We start from the raw sequence: 21,822 nt of genomic DNA, 5'->3' as shown, positions 1-21,822 counted from the left end.
TGTTGGTGCGTGCCTTTGTGATTTTTGTTTTATTTACTGTTAAAAAATGAAGGCAGGGTGTTTTCTAATGGTGATTCAACTAGGTTTTGTGTCTGCTGGAACTCTGTTTCTTGTTTTTTTTTTTTTGTCAGAGGAGAACCAGGGGTCTTCTTTTCCTACACCTAGAAGACTTTATTGTTCTTTGGGTCATTTCTTTCTTTAGTCTCCGTGCCAAAAGTTTTCTCTCTTTCTTTTGCTATTTCTTCATATAGATGTTTTGATGATTTGTTAGTTATAGCTTAATAGTCGATTGCTATTAATGAACTACGAATAATTAATTCCTATGGTGTAATAATTCACTGCTATATTAAAGTTTTTCAAAGGTGTTTTCCTCCATAAATAGGTATTTCTCTTGACATCCATCTTGTAAGAGCTGAGTTAGAAATGAAGAAGAGAGATGCAGGAACTTAAGAGTAACGTTTGCTTGCGGCTTGCGTAAATGGCATCTGGGGAGGCTTTTTTGCAGGAAAAATATATTTTAGTTTCATTTTGCTTCGTTTTATCTGGGAGAACTACAGGGTTGTATTTGTCCGGATTACCTGAATTCTCTGTCACCTGTGTTAGAATCTGCATGATGTTTAGACAAGTCAAACTCGTTCATTCTTCCTTAGAGTATCTCATTTAAAATAGCCTTCCCTATGTATTGCCTGAGGCCCATGGATGGGAATTGTTGGAATTAGGCCATTTATCTACTTGGATTCTCACAATCAGATCCAGCATAGTACAGCTCTGTGTATTGTCAATAACTAACTCAGTGACATGTGCTCAATGGCCATCTGAGCTCCAGGAATAGGAAGGGAAATGGTGAGTTTTGAATTTTTGTAAAACGCATAGGTAAGTCCAAATGAGGAGAGAACTGAGAAGACCTGTTACGATGAAGGTGGTTCTTTTTCTTTTTGAATTTTATTTTTTTATACAGCAGGTTCTTATTAGTTATCTATTTTATACACATCAGTGTATCCATGTCAATCCCTATCTCCCAATTCATCCCACCCATCCACCACTTTCCCCCCTTGGTGTCCATATGTTTGTTCTCTACATGTGTCTCTATCTCTGCCCTGCAAACTGGTTCATCTGTACCATTTTTCTAGATTCCACATATATGCATTAATATACAGTATTTGTTTTTCTCTTTCTGACTTAACGTCACTCAGTGAAGGTGGGTCTGAAAGGCTTTCTCTGTGTTGGTTACTGCCAAGCATGTTGCTTCCTGGCTTTGTGCAACTTGGCAGAATTGATCTAGATTTCTGGATTTTGAAGGCATAGAGAGAAAGATCACAATTATACATTACACTGGACTATGATAATATACCAATTCTGTTCCTGAGTTTCTAAATGTTTATTTATTTATTTGGGCTGTGCTGGGTCTTAGTTGCGGCACGTGGGATCTTCGTTGTGCCATGCATGCGGGATCTAGTTCCCCGACCAGGGCTGGAACCCGGGCCCCCTGCATTGGGAGCGCGGAGCTTTACCCACTGGACTACCAGGAAGTCCCTGTTCCTGAGTTTCTTAAATGACTCATTTTCTTTTATGAGACTGTGCAGCTTGTTTTTTTAAAATGATTATAATTTCATTGCTCTTTCATATGTGTTATCCCATGGTTCTCACATCAGTCCGATATGGTAGGCATTGATGTTACTACACCGTTTTATAGTTGAGGATATCAAGAGTCAGATGAAAAGTGACCCTGGAGGTCTCTTGGTGAGTGAAGGAACTGGATGTAATCTGGTTTTTTTGTTTTGTTTTGTTTTTTGCGGTACGCGGGCCTCTCACTGCTGTGGCCTCTCCCGTTGCGGAGCACAGGCTCCGGACGTGCAGGCCCAGCGGCCATGGCTCACGGGCCCAGCCGCTGCGCGGCATAGTGGGATCTTCCCGGACTGGGGCATGAACCCGTGTCCCCTGCATCGGCAGGCGGACTCTCAACCACTGCGCCACCAGGGAAGCCCCTGTAATCTGGTTTTTAAAAACTCATAACCCCGTACTCCCCTACCTCATTCTCTCTCGTCACCTCTAAACTTCATCCATTGTGGCACAGAGGAAAGAGTTCCCACCTGAGTGTTTGGAGGCCTGGATTCTGATTCTGACTGGGTCATTGCTGGCTCTCTGCTGGTGAGCAGTCACTGAAGTCTTTGGATGTCATTTTCCTGCAAGAGGCTACAGAATATGACTTCTGCAGTTTCTATGCAGCTGCAGATCTCTACTCAGAGCCTTAAGCAGGGTGTGTGTCAGCTCTGTAGTGCTCCCTGCAACGTGGAGAAGAGGTGAGAAAGAATGTAAGCCCACGGGTGTTGTATCCAGCTCTGCTCTGGCGTTTCCTGCTAAGCATGAAGAGATACAGGATGTCCTTAGATGAGGAAAATCCCGAGCCTTTACAAGACTGGATTCTCTTTATCGCTTCCTGAGCCGTCATTTTTCAGTCTGTTCTTTTAAACCATCAACAAAAGTATTTGAGCGAAGCTCTCTTGTGGTTTCAGCCCGGGGATGATGAACAAACACATTATGTTCCCATCTTGCCCCCAAAGAAGTGACAGCCTCGTTGCATGGGCCCATCTCTTATCATAATCCTTTTTGGAATGGGGAAAAAGTAAATAAGTATTACCCTACCCTTCGCTTAGGTGTTTTAACTTACGGCAGGTGGTTGAGAAGAGGAAGGGGAGAACAGTGGGAAAGTATGTTTTATTCTACCTCCATGGTTAACTCTGTCAGCTAATCAAAGATCAATTTAGAAAACTCTGGTATACTAAGAGAAGTGTGGGTACATCTGACTGACATTATAAAGGAAAAAATCCTGTAACTAACACCGTCTACCATTACCATTGTTGTGTACAAGAAAATGAAGAAGAAGTTGGAATGCCGAACTCCCAGCAGGGAAAAAAGGGCAGGTCTTCCTGGGTAAAGAGGATTGGCAGCCTTATACTGACACTGCACCCTGCACTGGTGAAAAACCGCATCCGTGATCTCAGTCTGCACTTGGGAGGCTCTGCTCAGCCTGGTGACTGGTGCGTGTCATTCACGGCCGTCCTGGTAGGAAGTGGAGTTCTGAATGTGGAAATGAGACCTGCGTTCCCAGTTCTGTCCTTTTTCTCTGCTGCAGTCTCTGTCCCTGCTCTCATGCTGTGATTCAGACCTTAACTTTATTCTTCCATCTTTCCCAACAGGCAAGAAGAGAAACCCTGGCCTTAAAATCCCAAAAGAAGCATTTGAACAACCTCAGACCAGTTCCACGTAAGTCTGGCAGGATCATCGCCTTAATCCAAATGCTTGCACTTTACAGATTTCCAGGGAATGGGAGTTCATTTTTGGACTGGTGAGCAATACCTTAACTATGGAGATAGTTGTTAGAAAGGAGAGCCCTTTAAAGGAGGAAGCCAAGTACTTACTGTTCTGAGACCCGAAAAAAAAAAATCATAGTCGGTCAGTCGATATGGAATGGGTAGCTTTGAACTCATTGCTAGTTGGTTAAAAATTCTACAAATGCGTTCAGCAGATGGGGTCCTATGTAAATCCAAAAAGGTCACTGGACATGGACTTTCTGCCTTTTCTATATAGATCTGAGCAAACAAGCAAACCCCTGAGAGAGCCACTACTATAAAATTTGGTTTGAGGTAGAAAGATGGTATTTGGTGAGAACTCAGCATCCTGCCACCTAAATCCTGCTCATATAAACAGAAGGCAAGCATGAGACGAAGGACCACTCCTTTGTTAGCTGAGCCTTTGGCCCAAATCCCTAAGGGAGCTCGGGTCCTGGTGAAGCAGGGCACCCTCTCCTGGAGCCTCCACCTCGTCTCTTTGTCTTTCTGTTGGGTGGGGAGGGTATTTCCTGCCTAGCTGGGGGTATGACCACCTATCAAAGCATCTGCATGGGAGGAATGGAAATTCCAAGAAAAACAATTACAGCAGAGGTACCATAAAAGCACAGCAAGTACAATGAGAGGAAACTTAAATGTTTCAGGCTTCTGCTCATCTATAAAAAAGCACCTCCCTTTGTAGAGGTTTCCGACCTTAACCATGATCATTCCCTATCAGACAGTGCACCCCTGGTGTTGGAATGTGCTAATAAAAATGATCATGTTCTGTAAGACTTTGGTCATTGCATCTTATGCAACCATGTAAACACACTTTCCACTGAAGAACCTCTAGGGACGGAGCAGAGGGGAGGGCTGTTCTTCAGCGCCCTGGACTGTGGAGCCAAATTCAAGTGAGAGCGCTCCTTCCATGAGGATCTGCAGGAGGAATTCTTTCCATATCTACTACCAAGACTGGGGTTTCTTTCTTTCTTTTTTTTTTCTTTTTTTCGGTCCCTCTGGTTATTTTTCTTCCCTTGGACCTATGAACTATGTAATTAATAACTTTTCCTCTCTGATTGGTTTCTTCTCGTGAGCTTAGGCTCAAACATGTGGCTTCCCTATACGGGACTTCGGTGGTACACTTTTAAAACTTTATTTTGAAGTAATTGTAGATTCACAGGAGGTGGCAGAGAAATGTACAAAGTCCCCTGTACCCTTCCCCCATCTGTGTCCCCCACAATGTTAACATCTTACACAAACCTAGTATCACATCAAAACCAAGAAAGTGGTGTTGGTGCAAACCGCAGAACGTGTTCACATTGCACCAGCAATACAAGCCCTCGTGTGTGTGTGTGTGTGTGTGTGTGTGTGTGTGTTGCTCTGTGCAGTTGTGTCACACGTGCAGCCTTGCATAACGACTACCGCAATCAAGATACCCGAGTGCATGGCACTACAAGACCCTCTCCTTTTACTCCCCACCTCTGCCCCCACCCCTGCCGTCCCTAATCCCTGGCCACCACTGATCTGTTCTCCTTTTCCATTTCATTACTTCTTGATTGTGGTGCACATGGAATCATGCGTCTCCGTTCTGAGACTGGCCTTTTTCATCCAGCATCACTTCCTTGAGGTTCATTCAAGGTATCGCACGTATCCATAGTTTATTCTCTGTTGTTGCTGACTGCCATTCCATGGTATGGATATACCACAGTTTGTTAAACCCCTTAGCCTTTGAAGGAGGTACAAGTAGTTTCCAGTTGAGGTGTTATGAATACATCTGCTGTGAACATTCCTGTGTAAGTTCTTGCATAGAAACAAGCCTCTGTTTCTCTGGGATATATGTCCAGTAGTGTAATTACTGGGTCATACGGTAAGTCCAGTTTTAGTTTTGAAAGAACTGCCAAGTATTTTCCAGGGTGATTTTACCCATGTACATTCTTACCAAAAATGTATGAATGACCCACTTTCTCTGCATCCCTGTCAGCGTCATCACTGCTTTTCATTTTAGCTATTCTGGTAGATGTGAGATATCACTGCAGTTTTAATTTTCATTTCTCTAATGGCTGTTCAATACTTTTGGCATTTATTTCCCATCCCTATATCTTCTTTGGTGAAATGTCTGTGCACTTCTCTGCCTATTATGTAATCAGATTTTTTTTTTTTATGTTGAGTTTTGAGAGTTCTTCATATATCCTAGATGCACAGAGTTTGTCAGGTATGTGATTCAAGAACATTGTCTCCCAGTCTGTAATGGGTCTTTTCGTCTATTTTTTAAAAAAAATTATTTATTTATTTATTTTTGGCTGCTCTGGGTCTTCGTTGCTGTGCGCGGGCTTTCTCTAGTTGCGTCGAGCGGGGGCTACTCTTCGTTGCGGTGCGCGGGCTTCTCATTGCGGTGGCTTCTCTTGTTGTGGAGCACGGGCTCTAGGCGCGCGGTCTCAGTAGCTGTGTCACACGGGCTCAGTAGTTGTGGCTCACGGGCTCTAGAGCGCAGGCTCAGTAGTTGCGGTGCACAGGCCTAGTTGCTCCACGGCACGTGGGATCCTCCCGAACCAGGGCTCGAACCTGTGTCCCCTGCATTGGCAGGCCGATTCTTAACCACTGTGCCACCAGGGAAGCCCTCGTCTTTCTATTTTGATGAAGTCCAACCTATCAGTTTTTCCTCTTATGTGTTATGTTTTTGGTGACAAGTTTAAGAACCCTTTGCCTAGTCCTGGGTCCTACAGATTTTCTCCTATGTTTTTTCTAGAAGTGTTTTAGTTTTACATTTTAGATTTAAGGCTATGTTACATTTCGAGTTTAATTTTTGTACAAGATGTGAGGTTTAGGTTGGGCTTTATTTTTTTTTGCCAATGGATTTCTCGTTGCTCCAGCGCCATCTGCTGAAAAGGCTATCCCTCCTCCACTGAATTGCTTTTGCGCCTTCGTCAGATATTAATTGGGCATATTTGTGTGGATCTGTTTCTGGGTTCTCCATTCTGCTCCACTGGTCTCTGAGTCTGTTGCTCTGCCAGTCTGTCATACTGTCTTGATTCCTGCGGCTACATAGTAAGCCTTCACATTGGGAAAAGTGATTCCTTGCACTTTGTTTTTCTTTTTCAAAACTATTTTGGTTACTCTAGGGCTTTCCTCTTTTCATGTTAGTTTTAGAATAAGCTTGTCTATGTCTACAAATAAACTTGCTGGGATTTTTGGTAGGAATTGCGTTTAACCTATAGATCAGTTGAGCGAGCATTGACATCTTTACTGCACTCAGTCTTCCAGTCCATGAATGTGGTAAATTTCTCCAAGCATTTAGATTTTCTTTGATTTCGTCCAACAGTATTTTATAGTTTTCATCACACAGATTCTCTCCATCAGGCTTTGTGAGGATTTATACCTAAGTGTTTCCTTTTTTTGAAGCAATAAAAATTGTATTCCACTTTTGATTTGCATTTGTTTATTGTCACTATTTAGAAATGCAATTGGTTTTTGAGTTGACTGCATACCCTGTGACCTTACTAAAACTCAATTATTAGTTCCAGGAGCTTTTTTAGTAGATTACTTAGAGTTTTCTGTGTAGATAGCCATACCTTCTGCAAAAAAGACAGTTTTATTTCTTCCTTTCCTGTTTTTTTTTTTAACCTTTATTTTCTTAGCTTATTTTAGTGGCAAGGATATTTAGTACTATGTTAAATAAGATTGGTGAGAGCAGGCTACCTTGCTTTGTCTCCCATCTTAGAGGGAAAGCATTCAATCTTTCACCATTAAGCATGATGTTAAGTCCTCATAGATGTTGTTTATGAGGTTGAAAAAATTCCTCTCTGGTCGAAGTGTACTCAACATTTTTATCATGAATGTGTGTTGAATTTTGTTGAGTGTTTTTTTTGTGCATCAATTGATGTCATCTTGGAGTTTTCTTCTTTGTCCCTTTGATATGGATTACACTGACGGATTTTTAAAATATCGAACTAGCCTTGCATACCCCCCAAAAATCCCACGTGGTTGGGATATACTACTTTTTTTATACATTGTTGGACTTAATCTCCTAAAATGTGAAGATTTTTGTGTCTTAAATTCATGAGAGATGTTGACCTGTAATGTGTGTGTGTGTGTGTGAGCTATTATGTTCTGGTTTTGGTATTTAAGGTAATACTGACCCTATAAAATGAGTTGGTAAGAGTACCTTCTGTTTTCTGGTAGACATTGTATAAGATAAGCGGTAATTCTTAAAAAAATGTTTTTGAGCTATAACTGACATATAATATTAGTTTCAGGTGTACAAAATAATGATTCGGGACTTCCCTGGTGGCGCAATGGTTGAGAGTCTGCCTGCTGATGCAGGGGCCGCGGGTTCATGCCCCGGTCGGAGCCTGTGCTCTTCAACGGGAGAGGCCGCAGCAGTGAGAGGCCCGCGTACCGCAAAAAAAAAAAAAAAAAAAAATTCCCCCAGGGAAAAAAAGTAGGCTTATATATTCCTTTTTTTGGAGCTTTTAAATTACCAATTCATTTTTTTTAATAGTTATAGGGCAACTCAGATAATCTATTTCATTGTGGCTAAGTTTTGGCAGTTTGCAGTTTTCAAGGAATTTCTTCTAAGTTGTTGAATTTATGAAAGTAAAGTTGCTCATAGTATTTCCTGATTATTCTTTTAATGACTGCAGGATATACTGAGATATCCCCCTCTTTTTTTGCTGATATTGATAATTTGTGTCTTCTTTCTTTTTATCTGTGTTGGTCTTGCTAGAGGTTTATCAATTTTTATTGAATTTTTAAAAGAGCCAACTTTGTTTTCTTTATTTTCCTCCTTTCAATTTTATTGATTTCTGATTTTTTTCTTTGACTTTTCAAATTGACAACGTTATTGAGATAATTGTACAGTCACATCCAGTTGTAAGAAACAATATAGAGAAACTTTATATTCTCTGCCCAATGGTAACATTTTGTGAAACTATAGTATTATAAGCTCAATTGATATTGACAGTGATACAATGTACCCATCTTATTCAGGTTTTCCAGTTTTACTTATATTCACTAGTACATGTGATGTTAAATTTCTGTACCATTTTTGTCACCTGTGTAGGTTCATGCATTCACCACTACAGTCAAGAAACTGGTTCTGAAACCAATAGGATCCCTAATGTTGCCCTTTTATAATCATGACTGCCTTCCCTCCTCACCTCTCCCAATACTGTTTCTCACTCCTGGCAACCACTAATCTGTTGTCTATTAATTTTTCTCATTAAAAAATATTATTATATAAGTGGGATTATAGTGTGTAACCTTTTGGGATTGGCTTTCGCCACTTCAGCATAATTTCCCGAAGATTGATCCATGCTGTATACATACTTTGCTCCTTTTAATCGCTGAGTAGTATATCTTGCTGAGTTATGCGTGTACATTTGTAAGTGTGCGTGCAGACAGCAGAGCTTAACCACTCACCTATTGAAGACATCTCGGCTGATTCTAGTTTTTGGCTGTTGTAAGTAAGTCTATGAACAATCATGTACAGGTTTTTGTGTGAACATAAACATTTAGTTCTCTGGGAGGAAAATACCCATTAGTGGAATTGCCGGTGGCAGTGCGTGTTTAGTTTTTAAGAGATTGCCCAACTGTTTTCCAGAGTGGCTATATTATTTTGCATTCTCACTGGCAATGTATAAGTGATTCAGTTTCTCTACAACCTGTCCAAGATTTGGTGACGCCACTATTTTTTGTTGTAGCCATTTGAATGGTGTATTGATATTTTTCTGCTCTTTATCATTTCCTTCGGGATATATTTTCATATCCACTTTCCAGCTGTCTTTTATTCCTTCCCTTTAAAATTTGCTAGTCTTCACCTTCTAATTTATATTAATTTTCTGGGTTTTTTTAATGAATTTTTGAAAACCACCATAAATCCTTGCTTGGTATAAAGAAGTGAATAAAAACCTATGCAAAGGTAAAAGTAGTTTCTTTGTTGTCTTTCCCTCATGTGGTAGAATAAGCCTTGAATGTACTTTTCTGTTTCATCCTGTAAAGCCAAGGTCCCTTCATGGCTGTAGACTGTCCCATGTTAGCTCATGGACAGGATTATTGCTGTTGTTGTTGTTATTATTATTTTAATACTGAGGCTGAAATATGTACTCCTAAAGAAGAAGCTTCCTCATTTTGAGTTTTTCTTGGCAATTTTGTGAGGTTGGCTTGGTAACTCTTGCCATTTATATAGACCCTGCCGCCTTCTGCTGAACTACACACAAATAAATAGACCGGGACAGAGCCCCATTCTTTTTAGGGCTGCGTGTGTGGTCTCTTCACTTGAGTTTTTTCTTTGAGTCACTGATGCCAATGTGTCTTTGACTCAGGTTTCTGGGCTGTTCCCTCACTTGATTGGCAGCAACTGATTCTAAATCGATTCCATGCTAGTCAGTATTCTTTCACTTAATCCTCACAAGAAACTCAGAGGCAGTTGTTATTCCTCTCACTTCATAAGTGAGAAGACAGACCTATACAAGGGTCAGGGGCCCTGCTCAAAGCAGTTGAGCTCCAGGAGCCCAGGTTCTGGTGCTGGAATGCCTGGCTTCCCATCTGATATCTGAACTTCCCCAGCTGGATATCTTAGGCGAGTTACCTAACCCTTCTAAGCCTTAGTTCCCCCTTGTGAAAAACGGGAACAAACACTGATGGAGTTGCTATGGGGATCAGATGTCACAGTCCATATTCAGGGTCAAGTTTAGTGCATTTTCAAATGCAATTTCTCAATGAATGTCGCTCTAAGTGGTGTTGTTATTATCATTATTATTTCACTTAATAAGTGGAAGAGGTGGCATACGAACTGAGGGTTCTCTGACCTCAGGCATGCGCTCTTAGCCACACGTTACACTGCTCGTGACTACAGCCAGATAGCCCGTGGCTATCCATCAGAGGCGGGATCTTTTACTTCTGCAGCTGAGAAGACTTCGTGGTGTCGCTCTGTGTTCCAGTGTCACCATCTCCTTGATGATATCTCTTAAATTATTTAGTCTGTTTCAATGTCAATTCTTCACATTAAAATAGAGCCAACACCTCTAAGAGTTGTGAAAATTAAAGAAGATATTTGATGTAAAGGGTCTCACATGGTCTCTGGCCCACGTAGATGCTTAATAAATATTATCATTAGGTAATAAGTACACATTGTTATTAATAAACATTATTATAGGTGAATAATAATTATAATAGTAAACAGTAACCTCATTACTCATGTAGAATTATAAATAAATATTTTAATAAACCGGAGCTGGTTGTTTATATAAAAAAGTAATAGCAGGTGACCTTTGGAATACCTTTGGCCTTCCAGGGTTAGGAGTTTCATAATAAGTTTGGTTCTTTCCCCAGAACACTGAAATAGTGAATAAGCAACAGAGAATGTCCACACACAGTTTAAACCTCCTGCACAGACTTGGTGCCCCAGGCAAATGGATATGCCCAGCCCTGGACAGGATACAGTGTCAACTAACCCAATACAAGCTGTCCATTTCAGTCCATCATTTGATGCTTTTGGCAGACTCGCTGAGCCTGTAGGCCTCATGGCGGGTGGGTGGTCATTTTCATTAGAGGAGGCCTGGGTGTGGGGGAAGTTTTCTCTGATTCAGTCAGACTTGGATTGAATCATAGCTTCACCGCTTGGGAGCAAGTTAGCTCAAGGTGACACCAAACAGGTTTTGATCTGGAATATGGGAACAATGACACTTTTAGGTAGGGGTGTGTGTGTGTGTGTGTGTGTGTGTATGTGTGTGTGTGTGTGTGTGTGTGTGTGTTTTAATGATAGGAGAAGCGGGTAAAGCACTTAGCCCAGTTTTCAGCCTCTACCCCCTTCTCCTTAGGTCAAGGCCGAGACTTGGGGGACATGAGTTTTATTTTCAGCTCTGTTGAGGACTGTCTGTTCAGCATATCACTGAATTTTTCTGGGTTTCATTTTTCTGTTTCTGGAAAATGGCGTGAAACCCTCCTGTGAGGTGAAGTTGTCATGCAATGTTAGAATAAAGCTGGAGTCAGCAAACTTTTTGTGCAAAAGACCAGATAGTAGATATTTGGGGCTACCCAGGCCACCATGGCCTCTGCCGAAGATGCTTTGTCGTTTGTTTTTTCCAACCCTTTAAATGTGTAGAATTCACCCACAGCTGGGTCATGGACTGTAATTTGCAGAGCCCTGGTATGAATACTGGAATGTCAGACCTGCAGGAGGTCTCACCCAGCACTCGCGCTGGACGGCAAGCACGTGGACGTAGCCCCAAATAACTAGTGACCTTTTCTGTTACTTCATTCTTTTTAAAAGGAAGGGTCCGAACAATTGCAAAGGATTTTTTACTGTTTAGATTAGTCACATGTTTCAAATAATATTTGTCTTTATATCAAAGTTCCATTGCAATTACTACAAATTGTGACAACTAAAGAAAATGAGCTTTGGAGGTTTTAAGAGTGAGAAATCAGGTTTTCAGAAATTTATTCCTCGGAAAGTGTTTCTGAAGAAAAATCCCCTGTTCAGAAACACAAGATATATGAAAACATCACTGCCGTGTGTGTGTGTGTGTGTGTGTGTGCGCGCGCGTGCGTGTGTGTGTTTTCCTCTTTATCCCTCCCTCTCAGTCCTGGTTTTAAGTTACTATAGAAAAACTTTATTTTACGTTTTCTATATGTTTCAAAGAGATTTTTAAGGTGAGGGAAGGCTTGCCATGAAAACCTTAGATTCACGTGTGTATCTGTGCTTATGTTCCTACATTTTACTTATTGTTTTATTTAGTCACTTTCAGCAGGAGGGGTAGAATTATAATATATTAGGGATGGGGAAAATTGTCATTGGCCAAGGATTTTTTTCTCTCTTCCTCTCTTCGTCCCTTGTATTTTTCTGTATAATTCTGACCTGGAACGTCCCCTTGGGGACACCTGCATTTCCACCCTTTTTGGTCGCCCTTTGTTCAGGCAACAGTGGGATTCTTTTTGTCTTTAGCCTCCTATCGCTTTATTCGTTTGATCGTATTAACAAGTTTGTTATGTTGTGTTTGTTATGTGTGTTTTGTTTGTTGTATGTTATGCACAGCCAAAGCCAAATCTCTTTCTCGTACATGGACTGTTATCAGTCAAGGTAGCAGTGAAGTAGGGGAAATAAGTACACATGAGAAGACTCTGTTTTCTCTAATGGAGACATAAAAGCAGCGAACCTCAGCTGCTGAGATGACCCCTGGGTAGTGAGTACACTATGTATAGAAGAACTATCACAACTGGGTATGCCAGCCTGGTAGAACAGAAAGGATTCTGACCTGAAAATCAGGAGGCCTGGGTTAGTCGTGACCTTGGGCAAGTCACTTTACCTGTCTGGACCTTTGTTCCATCTTAAAGGCAGGGTTAGATAGATTTGGAATTCCTGTGACCTATGAATTCTGTGAGTTAAAAGAACCATATTATTGTTTCTTTTTGTTAAAACAGTTGTGGAAAAAGTGGTGGGATAACTGGGTACATGGATGCTCTCGGATGAAAGAAGAGTCTGGTACTTTTACTTCCTTGTAAGAATATAATTACTTATACAGGGGCTTACTAGAGTAGTGTAATTATCCACATCACTATATATATATGACTCATAGTTATTGAATATTTACTGTATGCCAGGGATTCTGCTAAGCATGTTACTTAGAATATCTCATTTAATACCCACTCCTACTCCACGAGGTAGTGTACTAATATCTTTGTATTAAAGAAGAAACGGGGGCTTCCCTGGTGGCACAGTGGTTAAGAATCCGCCTGCCAGTGCAGGGGACATGGGTTCGAGCCCTGGTCCAGGAAGATCCCACATGCCGCGGAGCAACTAAGCCCGAGCACAACTACTGAGCCTGTGCTCTAGAGCCCACGAGCCACAACTGCTGAGCCCGCAAGCCACAACTACTGAAGCCCACGCGCTCTAGAGCCTGCGAGCCACAACTACTGAGCCCACGTGCCTAGAGCCCACGCTCTGCAACAAGAGGAGCCACCGTAATGAGAAGCCCGTGCACCGCGAGGGAGAGTCGTTCCCGCTCACCTCAACTAGAGAAAGCCCGCACAGAGCAACAAAGACCCAACGCAGCCAAAAATAAATAAATTAAAATAAATTTTAAAAAGAAATGGAAGTTCAGAGATTAAGTGATTTAAATGCAAATGTATTTTATTCCAAATCCCACACTATCAACCCCTTTATGCTGCTTTATTTTACCCATGAGCTTTCACCTTATTCCTAAGGAAAGATCTCTCCAGTCACATCTGATTTGGGAAGGTCATATTTGGCTAAATGTCTCATGTTTTTTTTCCTCCCCTTCTCTTTCTTAGGCCACCTCGAGATTTAGACTCCAAAGCTTGCATTTCTATTGGAAATCAGGTGAGAAAAATCATGTCTGCCAGTTAATATCGTGACCATTTTACATGGATGCTTTCCAACTGGCCAACGAAAAAACTGTATTTCCTGTAACATGCTGTCAGGGGCGATGGGTCAATAAAGTCTGAATGTAAACGGAAGTGGTCTGTGGAGCTCTTGCTGTTTTAAATGTCGAACTGAAATCGGGCTGTTGTGGTCCTGAGGGAAGGTATTTGAAGCGAGTAGATGGTGCTCTTTGGGGTAGATTCGTCGAAGTCCAGGCCTAGATCTAGCTGCCATCAGCCAACAAACGAGGGGCAGGGCTAAAGAACCCCGGTGCAGAGTTCGCCTTCACCGAGCGATGTGGAGGCTCAGTCGGAGCTGGATGTCTGTACTGCCCGTGACGAGCAGGTGCAGTAGGGTCTACCCATCTCCCATGCACTTCTTGCTTTCAGTAGCTGCTTGGAAAAGCTTCTAGACCAGAAAGTTCTGGACTAGAAAGAGCCCCTAGAACGCTGGGAGAAACTAGAGAGAGGACAAGGTAGCCTGTGTCCAGTTTATTTCCCTTTTTCCTATTGTATTCTTGCTTTTCTCTCCTGCAGAACTTTGAGGTGAAGGCGGATGACCTGGAGCCTATAGTGGAGCTGGGCCGGGGGGCGTACGGGGTGGTGGAGAAGATGCGGCATGTGCCCAGCGAGCAGATCATGGCGGTGAAGGTAGAGTTCCCCTTCCCCAAACGTTTTCCATCCCTGATTTATGTGTTTGTCCATCTCAAGCACAAACCAGCTCTCTTCATATAAGCAAAACAATCCTCCGTGGGGTGCAACAGAAAAGCTTACTCATAGGGAACAATATTCCCCTCCAAATATGTGACATATGCTTCCTTGGCATGAGCTACATCAACTAGGTTTTTTTAGCTGATAAATCCGACACCTCCTTTTAATTTTTTGTGCAACCACCGCATCATCATCACACGTCAAAGAATCAATAATAGCTCTTCAACGTCATCTAATAGTTGTTGCTGCTTTTTCTCCTGCTGGTTTTTCAAATCAGAATCCAAACAAGAGCTCACATATGGCATTTGGGTTTTGTGTCTCTCAAGTGTCTTTTTAACCCTTATTCTGTTGCTTTTAAAGAATTGTCCCTGAAAATCAGGAAGCCCGAACTGGGGGAGGAAATTGTCTCCGTTTGTGGGAAAAAGGAGGGTAAAATCATCTTGAGCAAATTTGCATAGCTTTCGAGCTATAAAAAGAAATTTAGAATCATTGCAAATTTCTTGAGTAGATGTTGGAAGGACCTTGGAGAATGACCAACGTATTAATTCTAGATGAACTGTTAGGAATGTGGGTGGTCAGATGACTGGGATGCCTCTTTTTTTGGAGAATGGAGATATCTTTCCCTTACCTTGTAGATTTTTCAGTTTCTTCTTCTGCAGGCTCTTTGCTACATAGGCAAAAAATGTGAAAGCCTCATGATATTATATCGTCTTGTCATTTAATGACATAATCGTGTTTCTATAAGGCTACATTTGCTGGTGTGACAAGTGTCTCTTCTCTCAGAAGCCCTGGGGTAGGAATGAACAGTTTCTCCATTTCGGTTTGATTCCTCCTCTCTCCTTTCCTGAATCAATTCTCTTACAGTTGCTGTTCAGTCCAAATATTCTTACTTGTTCACAAAGAGGGGCTTTTGGCTTTTTTTTTATAGGACCCCAAATCAGCCCGAAATCAATTAATACTCTGACCTCTTTGCACTAAAGCCACATAATAAATCAGACTGTTTTTATAACTTGGAAATGCATTCCCAAACATTTGCACACTCTCCAAAATATATTATCAGTTTGCTCCTTACTGGGGATTATTCGGGAAATCAAATGAATAACAGTCTTCCTTCCTTTTCATTCGTTACAAACAGCTAATCCTCAGGGTAGATACCTGAAGGGCTGTTTCTGGAAGTTGTGCTGTGGATTTTAGTACTATTCTCAGGATGGGACGCTTCAAGGTCCCTCTGCCTTATTACCAGACTCATCCTCGGAGCAGTAACCATACATTTTTCATGCATTCCCATTCAGCGGATCCGGGCCACAGTAAATAGCCAGGAGCAGAAAAGGTTACTGATGGATTTGGATATTTCCATGAGGACCGTGGACTGTCCTTTTACGGTCACCTTTTATGGCGCACTCTTCCGTGAGGTAGGTGATCCTTCCCTTCAAACTCCAAGGAGAGCGATAGCTTAACAAGAAGTTTCCTTGATCACATAAATGCCGTACACAGTCACAGTGCTCTTTCTTGTTTGACGTGTCTTCTGTAGAGTTTCATGCTCGTGAAATGTTGGTGCAAAGTTGGCTTGAAACCACGATATTTTCAAATGCGTTTAGCCCTTTTAAATGGCTGAGGCCCCCTTTCTCCTTTCTGTTTTGGTTTGTCTATTTTGCCAGAACTGTCTCTATCAAGAGTCTGTAGACTGATTCCTTAAAAGCTGAAATCCTCTGGTCTTTTGGCCTCTTGCTATACTTCAGGTAGCCTTGTGTACCATGTGGGCTTACGCTTACCTCTTTGCTCTGCCTCTCTTTTTCACTTCACGATGATGTGGGTTACGATGCTTCATCTCCCTCTTAAAACCAGCCTTTTGATAAACTACCGCCAGCGGTCAGCCTGGGAGGTCAGACACGGAGTAGGTATCCGGACTTAACTCCTGGAGGGCAGTGACAGTAAAGGCTTAGACTTCTGAGTTCTATTGCTTGTGGCTATTAGTGTGTAGATCCTAGTTTGCATTAAGGAGTGGGTGATCACCTGCAAGTCGGCTTGGCTGTCTGCTAGTTTGTTCTTTGGAGGTAATCTTGCCTGTTTATAAATCCCTTTGAGAGCTTGAAGGGATTAGTACATTTCCTCCAAAACTCAAGCAAGAAACGGTCCGTTCTTCCTGACAGGTGTTAACTGTTTCCTCCTTTTTTCCCTTTTCCATCCTCTCTAACCACCTCTGAACCGACCGGCCTCTAGGGGGATGTCTGGATCTGCATGGAGCTCATGGACACGTCCCTAGATAAATTCTACAAACAAGTCATCGATAAAGGCCAAACAATTCCAGAGGACATCTTAGGGAAAATAGCAGTTTCTGTGAGTACATCAGGAACCCTACTTCAAGGAGCATGTGAGAAGTCTGGGCCTTATGTGTCCCTGTACCCCCAGTGTGGGGAAACACTACCTGGACCATAGCTCCCATCCCGTACGTGTCTGCTGAATGCATGAGTGCATCTGTGGATGGATCAATCAACGCTCTTCTTTCTGGGCATTATGTAAAAGAGTCTACTCACGACTTGGTTGGGTAAACTCTCAGTTAACGTGCCTCTAAGCAGTACATTCATCTGTTATGACCACGTTCCTGGTGTCTCTGTCCTGATACTAGTTGATTTTGATTTTCATTTGTGGAGTTTTAAATGTTTTCTTAGGATCAATAGGCAGAGGAGGAAGCAGGAGAAAATGAAATGAAGGGCCGCTCCCTTCATGGTTCCTGAGGCCCAGGAGGGTGGAGAGAAAAAATGCTGGAGGCCAAATGAAAATCAAAATGTATGAGTGAGGCATCCTCTCTGCTATGGGGTATAGTCCTCTCTGGTGTGCGGAATCCAATTTGTATGACTTCCTGTGTATTTTCCTGGATAGGAACACCACTATCTGAGAAGATACTTCTCCTTGTGACCTTAAGCCAGGGATGATAAACCTGGATATGCTTAACATTCAGTTCCTTTCCAGTGATGGGGTGGAATAAACCCACCTTGTGTTTCTCTTGCAGATTGTAAAAGCATTAGAACATTTGCACAGTAAGCTCTCTGTCATTCATCGAGGTAAGTATCCATGGAGCTGCCTTGGCTGTTCCTTTTATCAATTTTATTTCTTTTACCTGAGTTTTATCTTTTCTTTTTTATTCCGCAGTGGATGGAATTGAGTCAGGCAAGAGAATGGAGGGGTTTTCCTTTGGGACTGGATAGCAAAATCATATACAAGTTCTTTAACTTGTCTGAGGGCATCAGAAGATGTGGGCTTTATATTAAAACTTGAATATAAAATGCCTGTTACCGAGCAGAGCTGTGGTATTACCCATTGAGAACTTTAGAGAATAGGATAAAAATTCACCTAGTATTGGCCATCACCCGAGAGCTTGTTAGAAAAGCAGAATCATGGGTCCCAAGACCAACTGAATCGGAATCTGCATTTTAACAAGATTCCCAGGTGATTCTTGTGCACATGAAAGTGGTATAAAGCACAGCCCTTTCAGACAGCAGGAGTCAGGATAAGATGAAAAAATTGGAAGATATGGCTCTTCCTCTTCTCCCTCCTTCCTTTTGTCCCTTCCTGTTATCTTTTCATCCATCCATCCATCCATCCACCCATTCTTTCTTCCATCTTTCTTCCATGCCTCCATCCGTATACCTTTTGCAATCACTGTCCAACATCTACACAGCACTATGTTTACACAGCACTATGTTTACACAGCACTATGTTTATACGGCACTATAATAGATGCCCTGACAGGTATCTGAGAAAAAAATATATTCTTATTCAAATTCTACATAGGGATTCTTGATAGGGAAATAAGACAAATCTATAACAAACACCTGGGGAAAAAACCACATTAAAAATATGAATGTACCACATATGGAACTAGTAGAGGTAGAATACAAAACAAGAAGATGATGAGCACTGGGTGACCATAGTCAAGGAAAGCTTCTTGGAAGAGATATGTTTAATCAGGTCTCTGAAAAAATTTATGGAAAGTATTGATCGCTAATAGGGTATTGTGATTTGATAATTCTTACACTCTCTGAGCCTGAAAGTAATGTAAGATGCTTCAAACAGTATTCCTATTATGACTGTTATTATTATTATTCATTGTTATGATTAAAAACGGGGAAAATAGGGAGGAAGAGGAAAAGAAGAAAGTGGGAAGGAATTCAGATAGGAAGAAGAACGTGGATTATCCACAAATGGGAAACTGAATTTTAAAGGCTTATTCCAAAATTATAAAATGTTTCACTCATAGTAGAGAATGTTTATAAAGTATAAAAAATAATAAAATGAAATTTGTATATCTGTTGTTTAAGGGAAAAATTATAAAGGATAGCCTTTAAAGTTTTTAGAATAACTTTCTTCTTTTGAGTACATGCCCTTTGGGAAAAGTGTCACTAGGGAAAAAGTTAACTGTAATTTCTAATTCCATTATCGAGACATAACAATGGTTCATCTATTTGGGGAGTGCGTTCTCTCTCTTGAGACTGAAGGACTCATTTAAGAACTGTAGAATGAAACTTCTTTATCCACATGTATACTCTGTGACCTGCCTCCTGGTCTGGAATATCTGGGTTTATGATGAGTTAACACCTTGTGGCCTCTGACACACTTCCGGCAGAAGCATCCGTCAAAACTGGCGGCTTTGCTCGCATCTGGTGTATCGTTACGTCACAGTCTGCCTTTTCATTCCACTAAATGCGCAACAGATCATCATGAACCGGGCTTGTAAAACACTATTTTACTGTCACAAGAACACTTAGCATGAGCTCTACCCTCATAACAAATTCTAAGGGGCACAATATAGAATTGTTCATTAGAGGGGCAATGTTGTAACGGCCGATCTCTATCTAGAACTTATTCATCTAACATAACAGAGATGATTGGCCCATGGGGCTAGGCGTTTAATTCAATCATCAATTTTTAAGTTCTTACTGCATGTATGAGGGCAACGAAGATGAGAAATTAGATAGAGGAAACAGTTTTTTCCATTGATGGATTCCCAATCCGACAAGGACACAACGTGGAATAGAACAGGGGTCCCCAACCCCTGGGCTTTGGACTGGTACCGGTCCGCGGCGCGTTAGGAACTGGGCCGCACAGCAGGAGGTGAGCGGCGGGCGAGCGAGTGAAGCTTAATCTGCCGCTCCCAGTCGCTCCCCACGGCTCCCCACGGCTCCCCACCGCTCCCCATTGCTCGCATACGGCCTGAACCATCCCCGCCCACCGCCATCCCCCCCCCCCCCGTGGAAAAATTGTCTTCCACGAAACCGGTCCCTGGTGCCAAAAGGGTTGGGGACTGCTGAAATAGAAAGCAGACTACTAACCCAAGATCCAGCAGAACAAGAATTAATGACATTAGACTGAATGAACTAATGAAAAACATTTTTGTGACTACTCATTCTAAATACTGCTGAAATCATTTTATGGTCTACCTGCCACGTATGTAAGAATGTCCTTTCTCTTTCTTCCAAGCTTTCCGTAATCCAAATCAACTTAGTAAATTCTACTTTTGTAAATTGAAATAAAACATTTAAAAATGATTAAGAAAAAGAAAATCAAGTTGATTTTTTCCCCCTTTTCTCAGCTTTGATGTTTTACTTACTTTAAAATAATTTTTATTTTATGTTGGAGTAGAGTTGATTTACAATGTTGTATCACAGGGGTGGCGGTTACTTCTGCATTGGGTCTTGAGAAGAAAGTGAAGGGGAAGGAGGAAGGGAGGTTCCAGGGCCCCTGCTGGTAGAGGGATGCTACTACCACCCTGGGCTCCTGACTGTTCTTGCTTTCAGATGTCAAGCCTTCCAATGTGCTCATCAACACCCTGGGCCAGGTGAAGATGTGCGATTTTGGAATCAGTGGCTACCTTGTTGACTCCGTCGCTAAAACTATCGATGCAGGATGCAAACCGTACATGGCCGTAAGTACAGCAGCTGGGGTTAGCATCGAGAATGTAACTGCCTTCAAACCATGCCAGAAAATAGGAAAGGGACGGCCAGGGAGGGAAAACAGAGATGTGCCTAAGATGCAAGAAATATTCTGCATCTTCTTTTTTCTTAATATTTCCTGTCTGAAATACTGAATCCCTTCCTTCATAGGTATTCTTTTTAAAAATAATCAGGTAAAGGGGACCTCCCCGGCAGTCCAGTGGTTAAGACTCCACACTTCCAATGCATGGGGTGTGGGTTTGATCCCTGGTTGGGGAACTAAGATCCCACATGCTGTTCGGTGTGGCCAAAAAAACACAACAAAACAAAAAAGCTTACACAATGTTATAAGTCAACTATATCTCAATAAAACTGGAAAAATAAAATAAAATTTAAAACTATGCAATGAATTACGTTGCCTATGTTTCTACAAATCACTCTTTAAAAATATCAGGCAAAGAGGTATACTCTTTGAAAAAGCAGGTGGGTAATACACAGAGCCCACACAATTTTCCACACTGTGTTACAAGGGAATGCTGCCTTGTTTGTTGAGAACAGAACAGAAGTAAGAATTTAAATTCCCCAAACAAGTCAGTTAAGTGAGTCCTGAAGGAACCTCATAGCTATGAAGGTTCATTGTCGTTAGCAGAGACTCCCTTTAACTTAAGGGACTTCTACTGTAAATATTCTACTTGGAAATGAACCTGCTCTTAGAATTGAAAAGCTTTCTGTCCATGTTTAGCTAAAAGTTGTTGAGGTCTATTAACACCAGACAGTAGCCCAGCGACTCTTGTTGACTCTTTTTACTGAGTTCTGGACCGTTGGTCTTTTAAACAAGGCAACTTCTAGGCTGACAAAGTAATTTTGTAATGTATACCATGTTCTTCATAAGGCAGAATTGAAACTGCTTTTGAATTGAGAGGGGACTTTGATCCATTACTGTCTCCAAGAAAAGACGTGTGGAGAATGAGGAAAATCCTATGGAGACGTTGTTATTTATTGTAGTTAGTGAGCCTCTTGGCCTGGGAGGTATGTTAACAGCTCACAGCAACTCACTGGGCAGCTGGTGACACTCTCAGCCCTGAGCCTTTATGGAGCCAGGAATGTCGTCTCAGCTGTCTTTTTCTGTCTCCTTTCCAGCCCGAGAGAATAAACCCAGAGCTCAACCAGAAGGGATACAGCGTGAAGTCCGACATTTGGAGTCTGGGCATCACCATGGTAGTGTATGATAATCATCGTGGACCAGGGTGTTCGGGGCATGAAGTTGGAATGGGGTGAACCTGGAGAACAAGAGGCAGGTGCCCGAGACGCCGGTCTGAGAGAGCAGGAGATTTGGAGCGACACTGTTTGCAGTGTGGTGTAGCAGAAACACGGAGCTGGGATCGGACAAAACACACTTCCCTTGATTCCACCTCCAAGTAGCTGCGCGCCCGATTCACTGATGGAATCACAGACTGTCTCACTGTCCTCATCTGTAA

The 21,822-nt window shown here is 41.9% G+C and overlaps 1 protein-coding gene and 1 long non-coding RNA gene across 4 annotated transcripts in view; one reads left to right on the top strand and one right to left on the bottom strand.

Annotated features, from left to right (window-relative positions):
- The window catches only part of MAP2K6 (mitogen-activated protein kinase kinase 6), a 135,838-nt gene that overhangs the window by 86,936 nt on the left and 27,080 nt on the right, over positions 1-21,822 (top strand). For all 3 annotated transcript variants that reach the window (XM_033847291.2, XM_033847290.2, XM_033847289.2), the window contains exons 2-9: positions 3,198-3,264; positions 13,614-13,662; positions 14,241-14,354; positions 15,707-15,826; positions 16,635-16,751; positions 17,425-17,476; positions 20,210-20,337; positions 21,485-21,562. In XM_033847291.2, the coding sequence (XP_033703182.1) occupies positions 3,198-3,264; positions 13,614-13,662; positions 14,241-14,354; positions 15,707-15,826; positions 16,635-16,751; positions 17,425-17,476; positions 20,210-20,337; positions 21,485-21,562 (725 nt within the window). The remainder of the gene's footprint in view (positions 1-3,197; positions 3,265-13,613; positions 13,663-14,240; positions 14,355-15,706; positions 15,827-16,634; positions 16,752-17,424; positions 17,477-20,209; positions 20,338-21,484; positions 21,563-21,822) is intronic.
- LOC141277399 (uncharacterized) overlaps positions 1-21,822 on the bottom strand; it is a 56,650-nt gene that overhangs the window by 29,922 nt on the left and 4,906 nt on the right. The gene's annotated exons all lie outside the window — the stretch shown is intronic.

The sequence above is a fragment of the Tursiops truncatus genome, chromosome 20 (genome assembly GCF_011762595.2).
Source record: "Tursiops truncatus isolate mTurTru1 chromosome 20, mTurTru1.mat.Y, whole genome shotgun sequence".
NCBI lineage: Eukaryota > Metazoa > Chordata > Mammalia > Artiodactyla > Delphinidae > Tursiops > Tursiops truncatus.
The sequence above is the reverse complement of the archived record's forward strand: the minus strand, read 5'-3'. Positions and strand labels throughout refer to the sequence as shown.